Source organism: Pelophylax lessonae, assembly GCF_965119305.1.
Source record: "Pelophylax lessonae genome assembly, chromosome: 5".
NCBI lineage: Eukaryota > Metazoa > Chordata > Amphibia > Anura > Ranidae > Pelophylax > Pelophylax lessonae.
In genome coordinates this window covers 380235960-380251490 of record NC_138772.1, presented here as the reverse complement: position 1 = coordinate 380251490, position 15531 = coordinate 380235960, and the positions used below count along the sequence as shown (strand labels likewise).

Here is a 15531-nt window from a genome sequence, read left to right as displayed (position 1 = left end):
AATTAGGGTACTCCTCTAGGTGGCACTATAACTCAGTGGTCAAGATTCTGAAGAGAGCAGTCCGTCAAACTCAGAGAAAGGTATTTCACGGTAAAAAAAATGACTCAATCTCCAAACATATATATGTTATATTATAAAATGTATGTACAGTATCTCACAAAAGTAAGTACACCCTTCACATTTTTGTAAATATTGTATTCTATCTTTTCATGTGACAACACTGAAGAAATGACACTTTGCTACAATGTAAAGTAGTGAGTGTACAGCTTGTATCACAGTGTCAATTTGCTGTCCCCTCTCAAAATAACTAGGGCACTATTCCTCCCACTGGGACCAACGATGTGGCACTATTCCTCCCACTGGCACCAAACAATGGGGCACTATTCCACCCACTGACACCAGGTCATTTTCTATTTCCAAATGTCCAAAGTCTGCCCCCCCCCCCTAAATTTTGAGGAACAGTAAACTGGCTCTTTAGAAAGTTTGGAGACCCCTGCTTTTAAGATAGCGATGATTTGATATTTTAAGCTCATCAGTTGAACTAAATGCTCTATTAGTGTCAAATACTTCATAGGATGTAAATATCACTTAAAGCGGAGTTCCACCCTAAAATTAAACTTGCCTCCATCTTCTCACTCCGGGTCACCTGAAAAACAAATGGATAATCGCAATTTTATTTTTACTTGCCTGGTTTAGAAGAAAATATACTTACCTTACTTCCTCTTCCTCCCCTCGGCGGCCACGGCGATTCGTCACTTCCTGGCTGATTGCAATGATTCCTCATCGCTCCCAGGAATCAATGCACCTGCACCGGCCCCGATGTCAGTTCCGGTGCAGGCGCCGTCATACCTTGCTAAACAGCTTCTGGGCATGCCCAGAAGCTGTGCAGGGATGATGTTGCCGCACCGGAAGTGACGGCGGGGCCGGGTGCAGTGCATCGTGGGACGGAAGAGGACACAGAAGAGGATCGCGCTGCCTTCAAGCTGCCCACACCGGAGATGGCAGCGCTGGACAATACATTTTCAAGGTAAGTATTTCTTCTTGCGGGTAAGTGCAACCCGGGACAGATCAGAGGCTAGCCATTGTGGAAAGCACTAGCCCTGACTGTCCCGGGGGTATTTTTATTAAAAAAAAATGTCCCAGGGTGGAACTCCGCTTTAAGAACTTCCTTGACCTAACTCCAGGCTAGTCCATTGACTTCAGATTCCTATAATCATCTGAGACCAGAATTATCAGGCATGTCATTTGGCATTAGGATTGACTGTAGCTATGTATTTGCAGTCTTCATGTTTGCTCGTGTATGATTTTCTGATTTTTAGGGATGGCAGTAGGTATCACTAGGCCACCTGAAATGCTAACTGCAGAAGGGGTATGAATAGAGTTAAGTTTGTAAGCGGTAAAGTATTTAACATCCTGATGAAACTTCCAGTGTACCAGTAAACTAAACGAAGAGGAGTTAGGGAATTTGGAGATACACACCAGCCACCAGCATGTTAACATGATTCAGGAAATTATGTGTTACGAGAAATAGCTGAACAGCACTATGGTCTTTTTTTATTGTTTTTTTATTTAAGCAAAGGGTGGCTTTTTGTATTACTAAAGCTCGTTCAGGAACAGCAATCCCTAAGCAAGTCATTTTTATACTATCTGTATAATGACATGGACATTTAAATCTGACTTGGTGATCTTTGAGTTAATGTTGGTTTTTTTTCTTTAGATTCCTCTCTCCGGCTATGGTGGCACGAGCAATGTAATACTTGAAGATGTGAAAAAGTTGTCGGACAGCTGCATGTTGACCATAAATGGTGTATTGCCTGGTAGAATAAGCAAAGCTAGCTTCTCTGTCAGGAATACAGGCTCCAGAGCTGCTTATGTTAAAGCAGTCTGTTTTGTTAACGTAGAAAACAATGTCGTTATGGATTCAAATGAGGTTTTTGTTACTCCAGACAAATTTGTTCTCAAAGAAGGATCACAAGAGGTAAAGCTACTGTATACTTTGGGGATGTAGAAAACTACTTTAGAACTGCTACTTGAGAAAATAAAGTGATAGTCTCAAGGTGGGAATTGTCAGCTAAGGTATGCACGGGTATCAACATTTTACTGCAATCTGTTCATGAGCATGTAATTTTACAGGTGAGCAAAGTGTTGGATGAATTTGAAAATTATTAGTCCTTATCTATTCTGCATTTATTATGTAAATATTTGCTAATACTATACACATTTATTTTTTGATCTAGTGTATGTAAAGAGAATGTGCTGTGCTTTGACAATTTCAGGTATATTTAAAAGGAATTTATATTTTTTTCTTAAATTTTTTCTTTGCCTATGGTCGGGATTGAAAAAAGGAAACTCCATCAATGGGCACAGCTTTGCTTCAAGGATGGTTTGATGCGGTTACCTTAAGGAGCAGGACGCTAGGTGCAACCAAAACAAAAATCATGGCTAAGCGGAGGCCCACTGGTTGTGGCAAACCTCCCCCCACCCCCCCCCCCCCACCCCATCTGCAATACAGGATTCAATGATTGCCTATCTTCTTAGGAGTCAGACATGGAGCATTCTGGCTCGTGTTTTTTTTTTTCTTTGGAGTTTTTTGGTTCCAGTTGGAGAAGATTATTTTTTCTTCAACTGTGGTTCTGGGTGACATGCCAGGTGTCATAAATTTGTTGTTGTCCCCCTCCCCCCAGCATCACCAATGAGCACATGCTGTCCCCAGTGTGGGGAAACACAGTAGTTCTGTGTCTCCCAGCAAACAGCCTCACAGATCCTGTCTGTGTCTCCAGCTTCAGCGGCTCTACTCTCCCTTCTCAGGGACCAGTGTGCAGCATGAGGGGGGTGCGAGCTCCATTTTCCCCTTTTCTCCTATCCTTAGGTCCTGTTGGGGGGGGGGGGGGGGGGACCTCCTTCACACACACAGATAACCATCTGGACAAACATCACTGCAGGCTCAGGGAAAGAAGCCCTGCTGATCTATCTGCTGGATCACTGCCATTTCTCAAAGGAGCGGTGTTTCCAGCAAGCTTTTGCCTCCACTGCCACTCCAAATTTCTCTCTTCCTCTACATTGCTTTAGCAGCCATCCTCTTCAGCAGCAGGTCCTGGTTTCCTGGTGGAGTGACTGTCTGTCTGGTGTGGGGAGGAATGCTGCTCCCTATTTGCATCTCAGGTGACAGCATGTCCGAGCAGCTAGCAGGTTACAAATTAGTGGCAGGAACATATGACATATGACAGTGATCAAAATCTTCCTCCTAAATTCAAAACCATGCAAAGTGCTCTTCGGTGCTCGTGACCACTAGGTGTCCCATGCGCTCACCTCCTTATCTTTAATATTGAGCCCCTGAAGAAGCTGCGTGAGCACGCGGCGTAACGCATAGGGCAGAGCATCGGAAGTGACGTAGCGGTGAACGGACATACACAGTTCCGCAGCGATTGAGCGCATTTGAAGCAAAATTTATGTGAGTTATTCTTTTTATCCTAATAAATTATTTTGGCAATACTTCACTATATTGGCCTATTTACTTTTGAGACTTGGAGGCCCCTTCTAAGACCCTTTAAAATCGAGCCACAGTATAAGGAAGGAAAACGGCATCCAGCCCCTCTAGAGGGCTTCAGAGGAAAAGGAGAGCAAAGAGTTCACCCCTAAGAGATACCATAAGGCTCAATATTAAAGAAAAGGAGGTGAGCGCATAGGACACCTAGTGGTCACGAGCACCGAAGAGCACTTTGCATGGTTTTGAATTTAGGAGGAAGATTTTGATCACTGTCATCACTATTTTTGGACACTTAAGCACTTTAATAATACTAACAGTATTGGATCATTTATGAAAACATATGGAGATTTATTTATTTGAAGATAGTATTACAGACTTTTTTTAAGCACAGAGCACTTTTGATGTTTATATCACCTAAAGCACCAGATATAAAGAAATTGAAAGTATTTATATATTAGCAGATTTGGGATTTTACACCTACATATATTAAGACATTGTTTATATGGTTTACACTTTAGCTGATTTATTTATTGATTCAGCACGAAGACACTTTAGAACACTAGATAGTTTTTTGAGTCAATATTTTTATATTTTACACGAAGACACCTTTAAGCACGTATGCAACTTTAAAGCACGGTACTCCTCCCCCTTATAACTTGTAGTGTGTGGTTACCTATAATAGTACCTGCAGCATTAAAGGTTTTACAACATATACACCTACAGGACAGCGCGAGAATGACACACCCTTTCAATCTTTGAGGAAGTGTTCATCAGAAAGTGGGCTACCCTCCTATGGTGGACCACCCACATATTCCACCTAAACAAGGCTATCGCTATTCCTTCTGATGAAGCCCCTTCTTTCGAGACCCCTCTGACAAGAAGTTGTAGAGCACAGCATGCTCGCTTTGTGACTTATGGGGCCTTGATCCAACCTGTCCTGACTTTGGCTATGGTTTCCCAGACCCTGACTGAGTCAGCCAAGCTCCATGCCAGTTCTTCCCTGCTTAGGTTGACCTAGAGGAGCAACTAGCACAGGGGCTCCAATACTTGTGTAATGCAGCCCTGGACTCCAGTCAGGTTGTATTCATGTGACCAACTCCTCAATGGTTCAATGTCATCACCTCTAGCTTAAGTGCTGGTTAGTGGACCAGAATTTCAAGAATGTGCTTATGGAAATGCCATTCACAGTTGATCAACTGTTCAGCATGGCCTTGGATGACATCATCAAGAATATCATTGGAGAAAGATCTCTCCTTTCTTTCCTCAGGCTTGGAAGCCGAAGGACTCTTGTTCCAAGGCAGGACCATTCTTTTTCTGCTCACAAATGTCTTTCATGGCCAGGGCTCCTCCAAGGACACAGCCACCAAACTTTCCACCTCCCCTACCATCAAATGCCCTTGGCAGTTAAGAACCCCAATCCCGCTGAGAAGCCCACTTCCACAAAAAGCTGTGCCCCCACCTAAAGTTGGGGTGGACGTCTTTTTTTGTTGATCACTGGCTCATTCACATTTTGGACAAATGGGTTTTTGTAGGTTTTTCTTCTGTCTACAAGATAGAATTTCAGTCTTTGCCATCGGATTGTTTCTTTCCAACTTCTGTTTTTCTTCAGAGCGTCTAGCTGACCTGCACTTGGCGATTTAAAAACTGTTGGATCAGGGCGTCATAGCCTCAGTTCTTTCCTCCGAACTCTACAGAGGGCTCTATATCAACTTCTTCATTGTTGCAAAGGGTTTGCCCAATTTTTGACGTAAAGTCCTTAAACTCCTCCCTTTAGGTGCACAAGTTCTGCATAGTCGGTGCGCTTAGTCACAGCCTCCGTACACTAGGGTGACTTCCTGGCCTCGATAGACATAAAGGATGACCATCTTCATATCCCCATTTGTCACTACAATCAGAGGGACCGTCAGTTCACCGTGGGGGAACTGCTTTTCCAGTTTGTTGCTCTTTCTTTCAGCCTGACTTCAGCTCCCCTGCTCTTCACCAAGGTCTTGGTCCCTGTTTTGGCCCTCTTGCTCTTACGGTGGATTTTGATGGTGGGGCATTTTGACCTGCTCCTGTGAGCTCAATTAGCTTCAGACTTGGTGGGCAACCTACTCATCATGGTGCACAAATCAGTCCTGATTACCTCCCTGCATCTGGAATACCCAGGGCTCTTGCTGGCCATATCTGTGGCCAAGGTTTTTTTTTTTTTCCCTCAAGAGAAACTTCAGAAGTTGCATCTTCACGTTTGTTGCCTCCTTTCTTTAAGAAAGGCGTGCATTCAGTTTTGTATAAGGTTTCTGAGCCTCGTGGTGGCTTCCTTCAAAGTAGTCCTGTACAACATCACACCGGACCTGCAGCAAGAGATATTGGCCAAGTGGAACCGCGTTCTTGACTGTCTGGGCATTCCCATTCATCTATCTCACCTGAGCAAGGTGTCACTATTTTTTTTTTTTTAACAAAACAGAATGTTCCTATATTGAATCAAAGGCATAGTACACATTCAATAACATAGAAAAAAGCAAAGCCGCATGATATACTTCGACAATGGGAAAAGATAGAGGCATATTCCACAGAAATGACTGTAGATACAAAGTAGTAAGAAGTCTAACACAACGTCTGTTGACAGAAACGTAAAGGGATAATATAGGAGGGCATTACAGCCACACTGCAAAGTGCACAGTTGTGTGGGGAGGAGTACAGTACACCTGTGCAGTCCATGGCTTCCACACCCTCTCAAACTTTTTAAGACCGTTCCTGCAGATGTAAGTTAATTTATACATGGGATGAGCAGTGTTAATAGATTTTTCCCAGGAAGCTATGGAGGGAGGGGAATGGGAATTCCACTTGAGTATAATTTCTCTTTTAGCATAAAAGGACAGGCAAGACATTAGTATCTAAAGGCCCATACACACGTACCGATCGTCGGCAGACAAGCGTCGGCCGACGAACGATCTGCCGATTGTACGCTTGTTAGTATGATGCCTCCGACAGCCGTCAGCGCACATTCTGCCGACAAGAATCTGTCATGCAAGCATTAAAATTTTTGTATGCCGACACCAGAGCAGCCGATTGTTCGCCAGTCAGTACAGAATTCGGCCGACAGACTGCAGATTTGCAAGACTGGGCATGCTCAGAAAAGAAAAAACACAGGGAAAGTTAACCATTACATGACATCACTTCTGCAGTCGGCTGTAGTCGGCGGACAAAATTCTTGTGCTGTCTTTGCACTTTTCAACAGACACCGACAGCCCGGGGACAAAAGACTGCCGATCGTTCGCCGACGATCGGTACGTGTGTACGGGGCTTTAGTGCTTCTAGGCCTCTGCTTGTCATCCTGGATACCTACCAACAGCAGTTTTGGAGTTACTGAGAGAGCCAGCTGAAGCCAATGATTTATAAGTTCAACCACCTCTCTCCAGAAGCCGGCCACTTCTGGACATCCCCAGAACATATGGAGATAAGTACCTATTGCTTCTCCACAACGTGCACACTCGGGCAACGTCAGGGGAAATATTCTTTGCAGTCTCTGGGGCATGTAATTACCCTATGTAAGAATTTAATCTGTATTAACTTATCACGTGAGTATATTAGCAATCTAACACTGTCTTCAAGACAATTCTCCCAGTCCTCCTTGTCGAGGTCAGGCAAGTTTGTTTTCCTGGAGTCCCATAGTTTGTCCATCTTGGGAGAGTCGGTAGAGAACAAGTCCAAGGTGTCACTAACTTGATGGATTTGTTCCCTGCCTCTTTTGTCTGGCAAATTTTTTTTCTTCCCTTCAGTGGGTTATCACCACGGATGCCAGCTTCTTTGAGGGGGGTGGGGGCAGAGGCAATCAGGAAATGTCATCAATATGGCTTGCACCAAGAGCTCTGCTGCGGCCATGCTATGGTCACGAATCCTTGATTGGGCAGAGCATTGTGTCCCAGCCTTATTTGCAGTTCACATTCCAGGAGTAGACATCTGACAACTGGACTATATCAGTTGTCGGAGTCTGGATCAGGTGGAATGGTCCCTATGCCCCAAACTGTTCAGATTTGTCAGCATTGGGGCAGCTTGGAAGGTCTTTGCATGCAGGATCAATCGGAAGGTTCCTCGGTCTGTTTTGGAGGATGCATTGAATGCTCTGTTGGCTCCTTGGCATGGGTGATCTCTCATTTTCACACCTTTAAAAGAGCTTTCCCTGGTTGTTTCCATGGATAGATTGCGAGAGCATCTCATTCATTCTGGGGGCTGAAGATTGGCCACGCAGGGCTTGGTTCACTGATCTCATTCAGCTGGTGAGACGCGCCTTGGTGTCTCCGTATTCTCCCTTATCTCTTCTCTCAAGGTCCAATTTGCCACACTGCTTTATGATCACTGGCTTGGACAGCTTTGCTGTTGAGAACCAGGTGCTGAATAAAAGCCTGTCCCCTGCTTTTTCCCCTATGCTTCGGGCCCTGAGGTTTTCCTCAATTTATCTTTTATCCCACCTATAAAACAGACTTCGCATTTTGCCTGTATTCTGTCCTTTCCTCAAAGGGGCATGGATCATTGGTCTCTGCGTTGGTCATTCTTTCCTCTATCCACCTTCTAGGCCCCCCTCTACCACCTTGGGACCCGAATCTTGTATTGTCAGCCTTGCAGAAAAGTCCTTTTGGAAAAATCTGTAATATTCTCTTCTTGACCTTATTGCAAAATGTGGCTTTCTTGGTTGCCATCCCTAATACCCATTGAATGTCCAAGCTCATGGCTCTTTTCTATATGGACCCTTTTTGATGCTGCATAAGGACAAGCTCGTTCTTCATCTTAGGCTGTCATTTCTACCAAAGGTGGTATCAGCCATTTACCTTAACAAGGATAAAATCTTACCTTTTTATTGTGTTCACATCCATCTCATGTGTTAGAAGCAGCTCTCCATTGCCTAGATGTGGTCAGGGCTGTTAGAGTTTATCTCTCAGCCACAGCATTTGTTTGGAAGCCTGATGCTCTGTTCATTCTGGAGGGTCTGAGACAATGTCAAGCTGCCTCGACTTTCACCATATCTAGATTAACAATTTTTGCCTATTCTTCCAGGGCACTTGGCACTGGGCTTTCAATCTCTCTACTTCTGTTTGTTCAGTTTTTCAAGGTGGCTACTTGGTTGTCAGTTCACATGTTTACCAAGATTTACAAGGTTAACGCAACTATTTAGCTAATGCCAGCTTTGGCCAGAGATCCTCGCAGGCGGTAATAGGAGTTCCACCTGGGGTCAGTTCCTGATTTTTGTTGTGGGCCCACCCCTTTATTCTGTCTTTCTTTCGCTACTTTGGAACGTCCCATTAATGAAGAGATGAAGTTCTGTCCTTCAATTAGCGAGGGAGAAAACTGGATTATTTTCAGGTCTGCTAAAAAAACATCAATTGTTGAACCAAAATGAGTCCACACAGCAGGAACTCATCCCATTATCACAGGGTTCAGTATAAGATGTTAACCAAAGGTATCGGCAAATAGGTCTTTCCTTTTGTAGTGTTGCCTTTTTACCTAGCCCTTATTGTTTTGGGAAACCTTTATTCTATATTATGTGCAGTAAAGGGATTTCCTATGCAACTTTATTTTTCCCAAGATTTTTTTCCTCTGCTATATTTTTCCTTGTGTGCAATTTGCAATAATGTGGGGGTGGGGGAGCTTTGAAATTTTGTTAAAATAATTTTTGGAAAACATGGCGGGAAAAACCAGTAAAAAAAAAAAAAAAAAAAACCTTTCCTAGACTTGAATAACAGTAGTAGTGAAAAAAGACAACAAACAAAAGTAAAACCTCTGGGGGGGGGGGGGGGGGGAAGCGATTTTGTAGCTTTATAAAATGATTCAGATAAAGCTGGTCTGTCAGATTCTTCTATAATCCCTTTGTGTTATATCTTGTATTTCCTTTAAATAGATAGTTACAATATCCTACAATGCAAGACATCAGGAGATGTGTCATCGGATGAACAAATTATGTACAGTTTGTTTTTTCTATGGTGATGAGGTATCAAGGCAGCAGTTTCGCAGGTATGTTTTTAGTTCATTTCAATTGCTCGTAGGAAATTAAGTCAGAACCCCTCTTTCAAAACTCTGATCATGTTTTATATCTCGACTTGATTAAGAGGTTTAAAAAAAAATAGGTAGTTGTACAAATGGGCATGCATTGATTGTAGCTTGTATATACCGAAACGCATCCGCTCCATCCAATATTCACAAAGCAGTTAACTTAAAGTAGCATTCTTGGAGCCGCTAGCAGACTATCAGCTCAATTCTGGGAGTGCTAAATGGAGATTGTAGTACAAATGTAAGCAAGTAAATGTTCAGTGTAGTTTATCTGGATAAGGCAATCAGTAGCTGCACGTACTAGAATGCACCGTTTAAGTATCATAATAAGGCCTCCAGTTGCACTCTTGACAGATGTAAAAATTCCTCTGTCTTAAGAGCCATATTTGCGTTCTCAGAGCTTGTAATGCTGTTACAAACACACTGTTATTCAACAGGCCTTTCTTGGGGAAATCACACACATGCCCATCAGGCTATGCTGTCAAAGTTGCAAGTGTTTACAGTGGTTGGGTGACACTCACATATTCTTGCGTAGCACTCAGTGGTATACACCTAATCGAGGCAAAAGCATAAAATTGCAAAAGCATACATGTGTATGGGAAGGTGACTAATATAACATATAGCAATGAAAACAAAGTGTTTTGAAATGTACGAAAATATAGAACAGACATTATGGAATTGTGATTTCCTGATGTGAGATCTTTGGTGGTGATCAAGTGTCATTGAGAATACTTGCGTTGAATCTTTTGCAACCCTGCGTAATGTTCACCTTGTTTACGAATTTTGAGTAGTTGTGGGAAACCTGCAAGGGTTAGAATTTAACACAGGCCAAATGCTGCAATTTTTTGAAAGCCTTCTGAATTCTGGTAAAAGGCCTGCTTAAAAATCCATCTTCCCCCTCCACACTGGGGTCTTAATGTGTCCTTAAGGACTCAGCCATATTGGACACAAAACAAATGGAAATCTATTTTGCCACAAAATGATACTTTATATGTCTCCCCACACTGTGTGGAAGACTCGCAAAATTTTCTTGAGGGGTACTAATTCAATTAGGCTCTCAACGTAAAAACATAAACTAGTGGTCAACCTGTTTACCCAGATTTATCATCTTGAAACCTTAAATGCAAACAATCACCACCTGTTTTGGCTTATCTGCTCTTCTTTTTTTTTTTTTTTTTTTTTTGCCAATGTCTGTGTTTGGCCAACACAAAGGCCTCTATTACTAAATTCAAACATCTTATGAATATGGCAACCAGTGTGGCAAATCGTTTGCTAATGCCCTTAGATCCCAACGTGCCAAATCGTTTATTCAGTCTTTTCTGAAAGCAGATGGCTCAGAAACTGTAATGGTACAAGATATTGAAACTATATTCAGGGAATTGTATGCTAAGCTATACAACTACACCCTGAACTGTTCTCAAGACACAGCTAGACTTCCACAGTATCAAAATCAAGACTTAACACAAGCTGGCCTCCTGTGACTGGATGAAGAGGTCAAAGATCTTTTAGAGGCACCAATCACCTGACAGAATTGTTTCATGCAATTAAAGATACCAGTACAGGCAGAGCTCTGGAGCCAGAGGGCTTCACCCTTACATACTATAAAGCATTTCAAACATTGCTGGCACCCCATTTTACAACTTCCTTTAATTTTCTGTCCCAAGCTCCTCACATATCTGTCCTACCTAAAGAGGGTAAAGATTTGCTACAGTGCCCAAGTTATAGGTCCATATCACTCCTAAATTTTTATGCTAAAATTTTAGCCACCCTATCTTTCTAAAATAATCCATCTTAATCAAATAGGATTTTTCTCTTTCATTCATCGACAGACACAGCGCTCCATAAATCATAAATAGTGGGTTATGTTGCCTCCTCCAGGAGTAGGACTAGGCAGAACAAAAAAATATCTGGCTATGCCCATGGGCCATCCCCAGCTGGTATATAACCCCCCTCTCTGCTCTAGCTAATCGGTTTTAATCTGTCTAGTCAGGAGTAGAGATGAGCTTGGGCGTGTTCGACTTAATTCGTGCCTGATCCCGCCAGGAATTTGACACTGCACTCCACTTATCACAGGCAGTGAGACATTTCCAGATCTGTGCAGCTGCGGATCAGGAAATTTTCTCACTGCCAGTTTTTAGTGGAGTGCAGTGTCGGTTTCCTGGCGGGATCAGGCACGTACAAACTAGAACATGCCCAAGCTCATCCCTGGTCAGGAGTAAGGACCTAGGCTCCCAGCTGGGATCGCTGGTCCTAGCAACTTTCTCCTTCCTTGCATTTTTTTTTCCTCTGGTGAGATCTACAGTCAACTGCCGGGCTGGGCAATGGGCTGAATAATCTAGATAAAGTGGTCCCACCAGCCAGCAAACGCATGCAGACCACAGCTACGCGCTAGGTCAGCCGCGACATAGCCTCAAGGACAGAGGCTGATCTGCGAGTTAAACATCTCCCAGGGTCGCGTATGACTGGGCTTGGGTCTGAGTCACAGCGGCCCTTGGCCGACAGCTCCCCTACTTCGGTGGCGAGGATTTCTTCCTGGAGCGTTACCCACACCATGGAAGGGTAAGTACAGTCCCCCCTCTCCCCTTTTGGTGGTTTTTCCTTTGGGGTGGATGCAGGTAACCTCCTCCCATCTTTAAATCCCTCACTGAGCTGGGTTCCCCCACTCCCTTTCCTCCCTGTCTTGACCTGGAGTCTGGTGGGGGTCCCAGGGCAGAGAATGCAGCAGAGACCCCTGTGGTCTCCCCCCGCTATCACCACTTTGTAAGGGTTCTGGGATAGTGTGTCTCCGGCTTTGGTAGTCTGGAGGGGTCCCAGTGTAGGAGACCCTTTGGTGCATGCCCTGATGTTTGCAGTGTAGGTGTAGTAGGGGGGGGGTCCCAGTGCAGAGTGCACAGCAGAGTCTCCCCTGAACATGTGTGTCCTACCTTCAGGGGGGATCCCCTTGCAGAGGGTGCGGAAAAAATCCTGGCAGCATGCTTCAGTGTAACTGATGTGGGCCATTTTCCCTTAGTCTAGCTGGTCTCCCTTTGGCGGCCATGTCTGTGTAGCCAAATGATGTCACGGGGGCCATTTTCCTTTAGTCTAGTCTAGCTCAGGGATTCCCAAAGTATGGCTGTGCAGCTTTTGCAGAACTACACATCCCATGAGGCATTGTAAAACTGACATTCACATATATGACTAGGCATGATGGGAATTGTGGTTCCTTAACAACTGGAGGGCTGTAGTTTAGGAATCCCTGGTGTAGCTGGTCCCTGGTTGGCGGCCATATTTGTGTAGCAGATGTCACAGGGATGCTGAAGGACTGAGGCCTTGTGGAGATGCCAAAGCTTCTTAGTTTCCTATTCCTGTGCCCGGGACATGTGAACAGGGATAGCATCCATGATGATGCTGGGTTCGAGTTCTCTACTCTGGTAGGTAGGGTGAGTATTTGGGGGTCCCTGTAATCTCTGCTGATAGGTACCCTGAGCCTTGGGGGGGTTAATTTAGTGGTGCCAAAAATATTGTTTTTGTACTGCAAGGTCTTCCTTTCCTTATGGAACCTCAGGGTCATATCTCCCCCACTGACCCCCCTCATGGAGGTGGCAGGTCCCTCTGAACCCCTGCTTCCCATGGTTGCACTAATGGCGGTCCTGCAGTCCTTAGTGTCTTGGGTGGAAGTGGCGTATAGGCAAAGGCCCAGGAGGAAGCGTCCCCGCCTCCCCCTGCTCAGTCTATCATCTGATTCTGAGCCTGATGCGGCCTGTCCAGGGGGGGGGGGTTATTATCACATACCCAGATCTATCCAATAGTGAGGATGATACCTCCATGGTCACAGCAGCAAATCAAAAGTCACCGGTAGACGCACTTATTACTGCAGTGCATGAGACTTTAAAAATGGAGGATTCGGCTGATGTAGCCACAGATGTGGCTGTGTTTGGTACACATAAGTCACCTTGCACTCCAAAGGTGTTTCCTTATGTGACTTATTTTGACAGGTTTTCCTGAAAGAAATGGGAACAACTAAAATTGCCGTTTGTGGTCCCCAAACGTTCTGCTATACGTTACCCTTTTGAGGAGTCCCTCTTAAAGAAGTTAACTAGTCCACCATTGATGGACCCTCCTGTTTCCAGATTGAATAAAGCAACCATGATCCCAGTAGAGGAATCCCCATCCTTTAAGGACCCAGCTGACAAGGAAGTGGAGGCTGTGGCACGCAGCATGTTTACTATGGCTGGTTCGGCATTGCGGGCAGTCTTTGCCTCAGCCATGGTGTCTCAGACCCTAACTGAATAGGCCAAGCTTTTGCTTCAGTACCTGTGGAGTGAGCATGACCTGTTGTTGCTTATGTTGATTTAGCATGGGCTGCAGTTTTTGTGATTCAGCTTTGGATACAGCTCCTGTGTTGTCCAAACTTTCTGATTCAGCGATGATTAGGCGCGTGCTGTGGCTTAAGAATTTGTCCGCATACCAAGCCTCTAAGAAGGCTCTCATTGATCTGCCCTTTCAAAGTGATCGCCTGTTTGAGGCTACCCTGGATGACATCATTAAGGGTATCACGGGGGGAGAAGAGTACCTTCCAGGAAAGGGAAGGTTTCTCGTCGCAGAAGGGGACCCTCCTTCTCAGCCCATAGAAAATTAATTTGGGCTTCAGGGACGGAGAATAAGGGAAATAGATTTTTTAAATCTTCCCCGGGAGGTTCCAAGCAACCTTGGTCTGCAGAGTAAAGAGAAGGCGCCACTCAGTGAAGCAGTAATAACAAATTTATTAACCTCATATCAAGACTTGCATAAAAGCAAAAAGTGGAGCGTCATGACCCGGCTTCCTTCCTAATTCACCGTGTACCCATTGTGGAAGCTGCCAATCCGGGGGCTGAATCAGAGTGTGGCTGCGGCGAACCGCATACCTCACAGAAGGACCGTGCGTTTTTTTAGATTTTTATACTTAACGTAAAATCCAATTCTCTGAGTTTGATGGACACAGCACCCATCCCTCTATGGAGTTCTGATACTTCTAATACTGCTTGCTACTAAACGGATTACCTAGAGCAGAGGGGAGGATTATATACCAGCTGGGGATGGCCCATTGGCGTAGCCAGGTGTTTTTTGTTCTGCCTAGTCCTACTCCTAGAGGAGGCAATATAACCCACTAATTATGATTTATGGAGTGCTGTGTCCGTCGATTAACTCAGAGAATGGATTTTATGGTAAGTACAAAAATCCCTTTATTCCTTCCCCATGAAGCCTGAAATGGTACACCCCAGGCAATTAATCTGATCCTCCCGGCCCTGTCGAACCCAGGACAAGCATTTATCGTCTTAATAGGTGTTGAAAAAGCATTTGATAGGGTCATTTGAAAGTTCATCCAACATACCTTGGAGTTTACAGGCCTTGGCCTACACATGCAATCCTGGGTGGGTGCTCTTCACTCTTCTGCTCATGTTAAAATTATTGGCATCTTGTCCCTGTCAGTTACTGTAACAGCCATAATGGTACCTGACAAGGTTGTCTCTTATCGCCCCTTATTTTCATACTGACCTTAGAATCTATACTAAGGTCCATCAAGGCAAACAGGAACATCACGTGGATCATGGTGGGTCAAAAACAACCTAAAACTTCAGCGTATGTTGATGTCCTGCTTTTCTTTTTTGAGCCATCTGCAAGTCTAATTTCCAAACTTAATGCAGGAATTTAGGTTTTATGGAGAACTTTGAAATTTCCATATAAATGATCAAAAGTCGAACCCTCATCAAGTCAACACTTCAAAAACTTCAATCTAGTTTTCCATTTAGACGGACAAAAAAAACTACACTGCTCAAAAAAATTAAAGGAAGACTTTTTAATCAGAGTATAGCATCAAGATTTGGCTAGGGTCAGTGTCACTACTGATAACATGAGGTGATACCAGGACCCTATAGAGGTTTCACAGGCAGTCCAACTCCTCCAGGATGGCACATCAAAATATGCCATTGCCAGAAGCTTCGCTGTTTCTCCCAGCACAGTTTCAAGAACATAGAGGAGATTCCAAGGGACAGCCAGTTACT

General features: G+C 44.3%; 1 protein-coding gene across 1 annotated transcript in view; it reads left to right on the top strand.

Annotated features, from left to right (window-relative positions):
* Positions 1 to 15531, top strand: part of CEP192 (centrosomal protein 192) — a 506433-nt gene that overhangs the window by 390687 nt on the left and 100215 nt on the right. Inside the window, exons 34-35 of the mRNA XM_082258491.1 lie at positions 1718 to 1978; positions 9363 to 9475. Coding sequence (XP_082114617.1) covers positions 1718 to 1978; positions 9363 to 9475 — 374 coding nt within the window. The remainder of the gene's footprint in view (positions 1 to 1717; positions 1979 to 9362; positions 9476 to 15531) is intronic.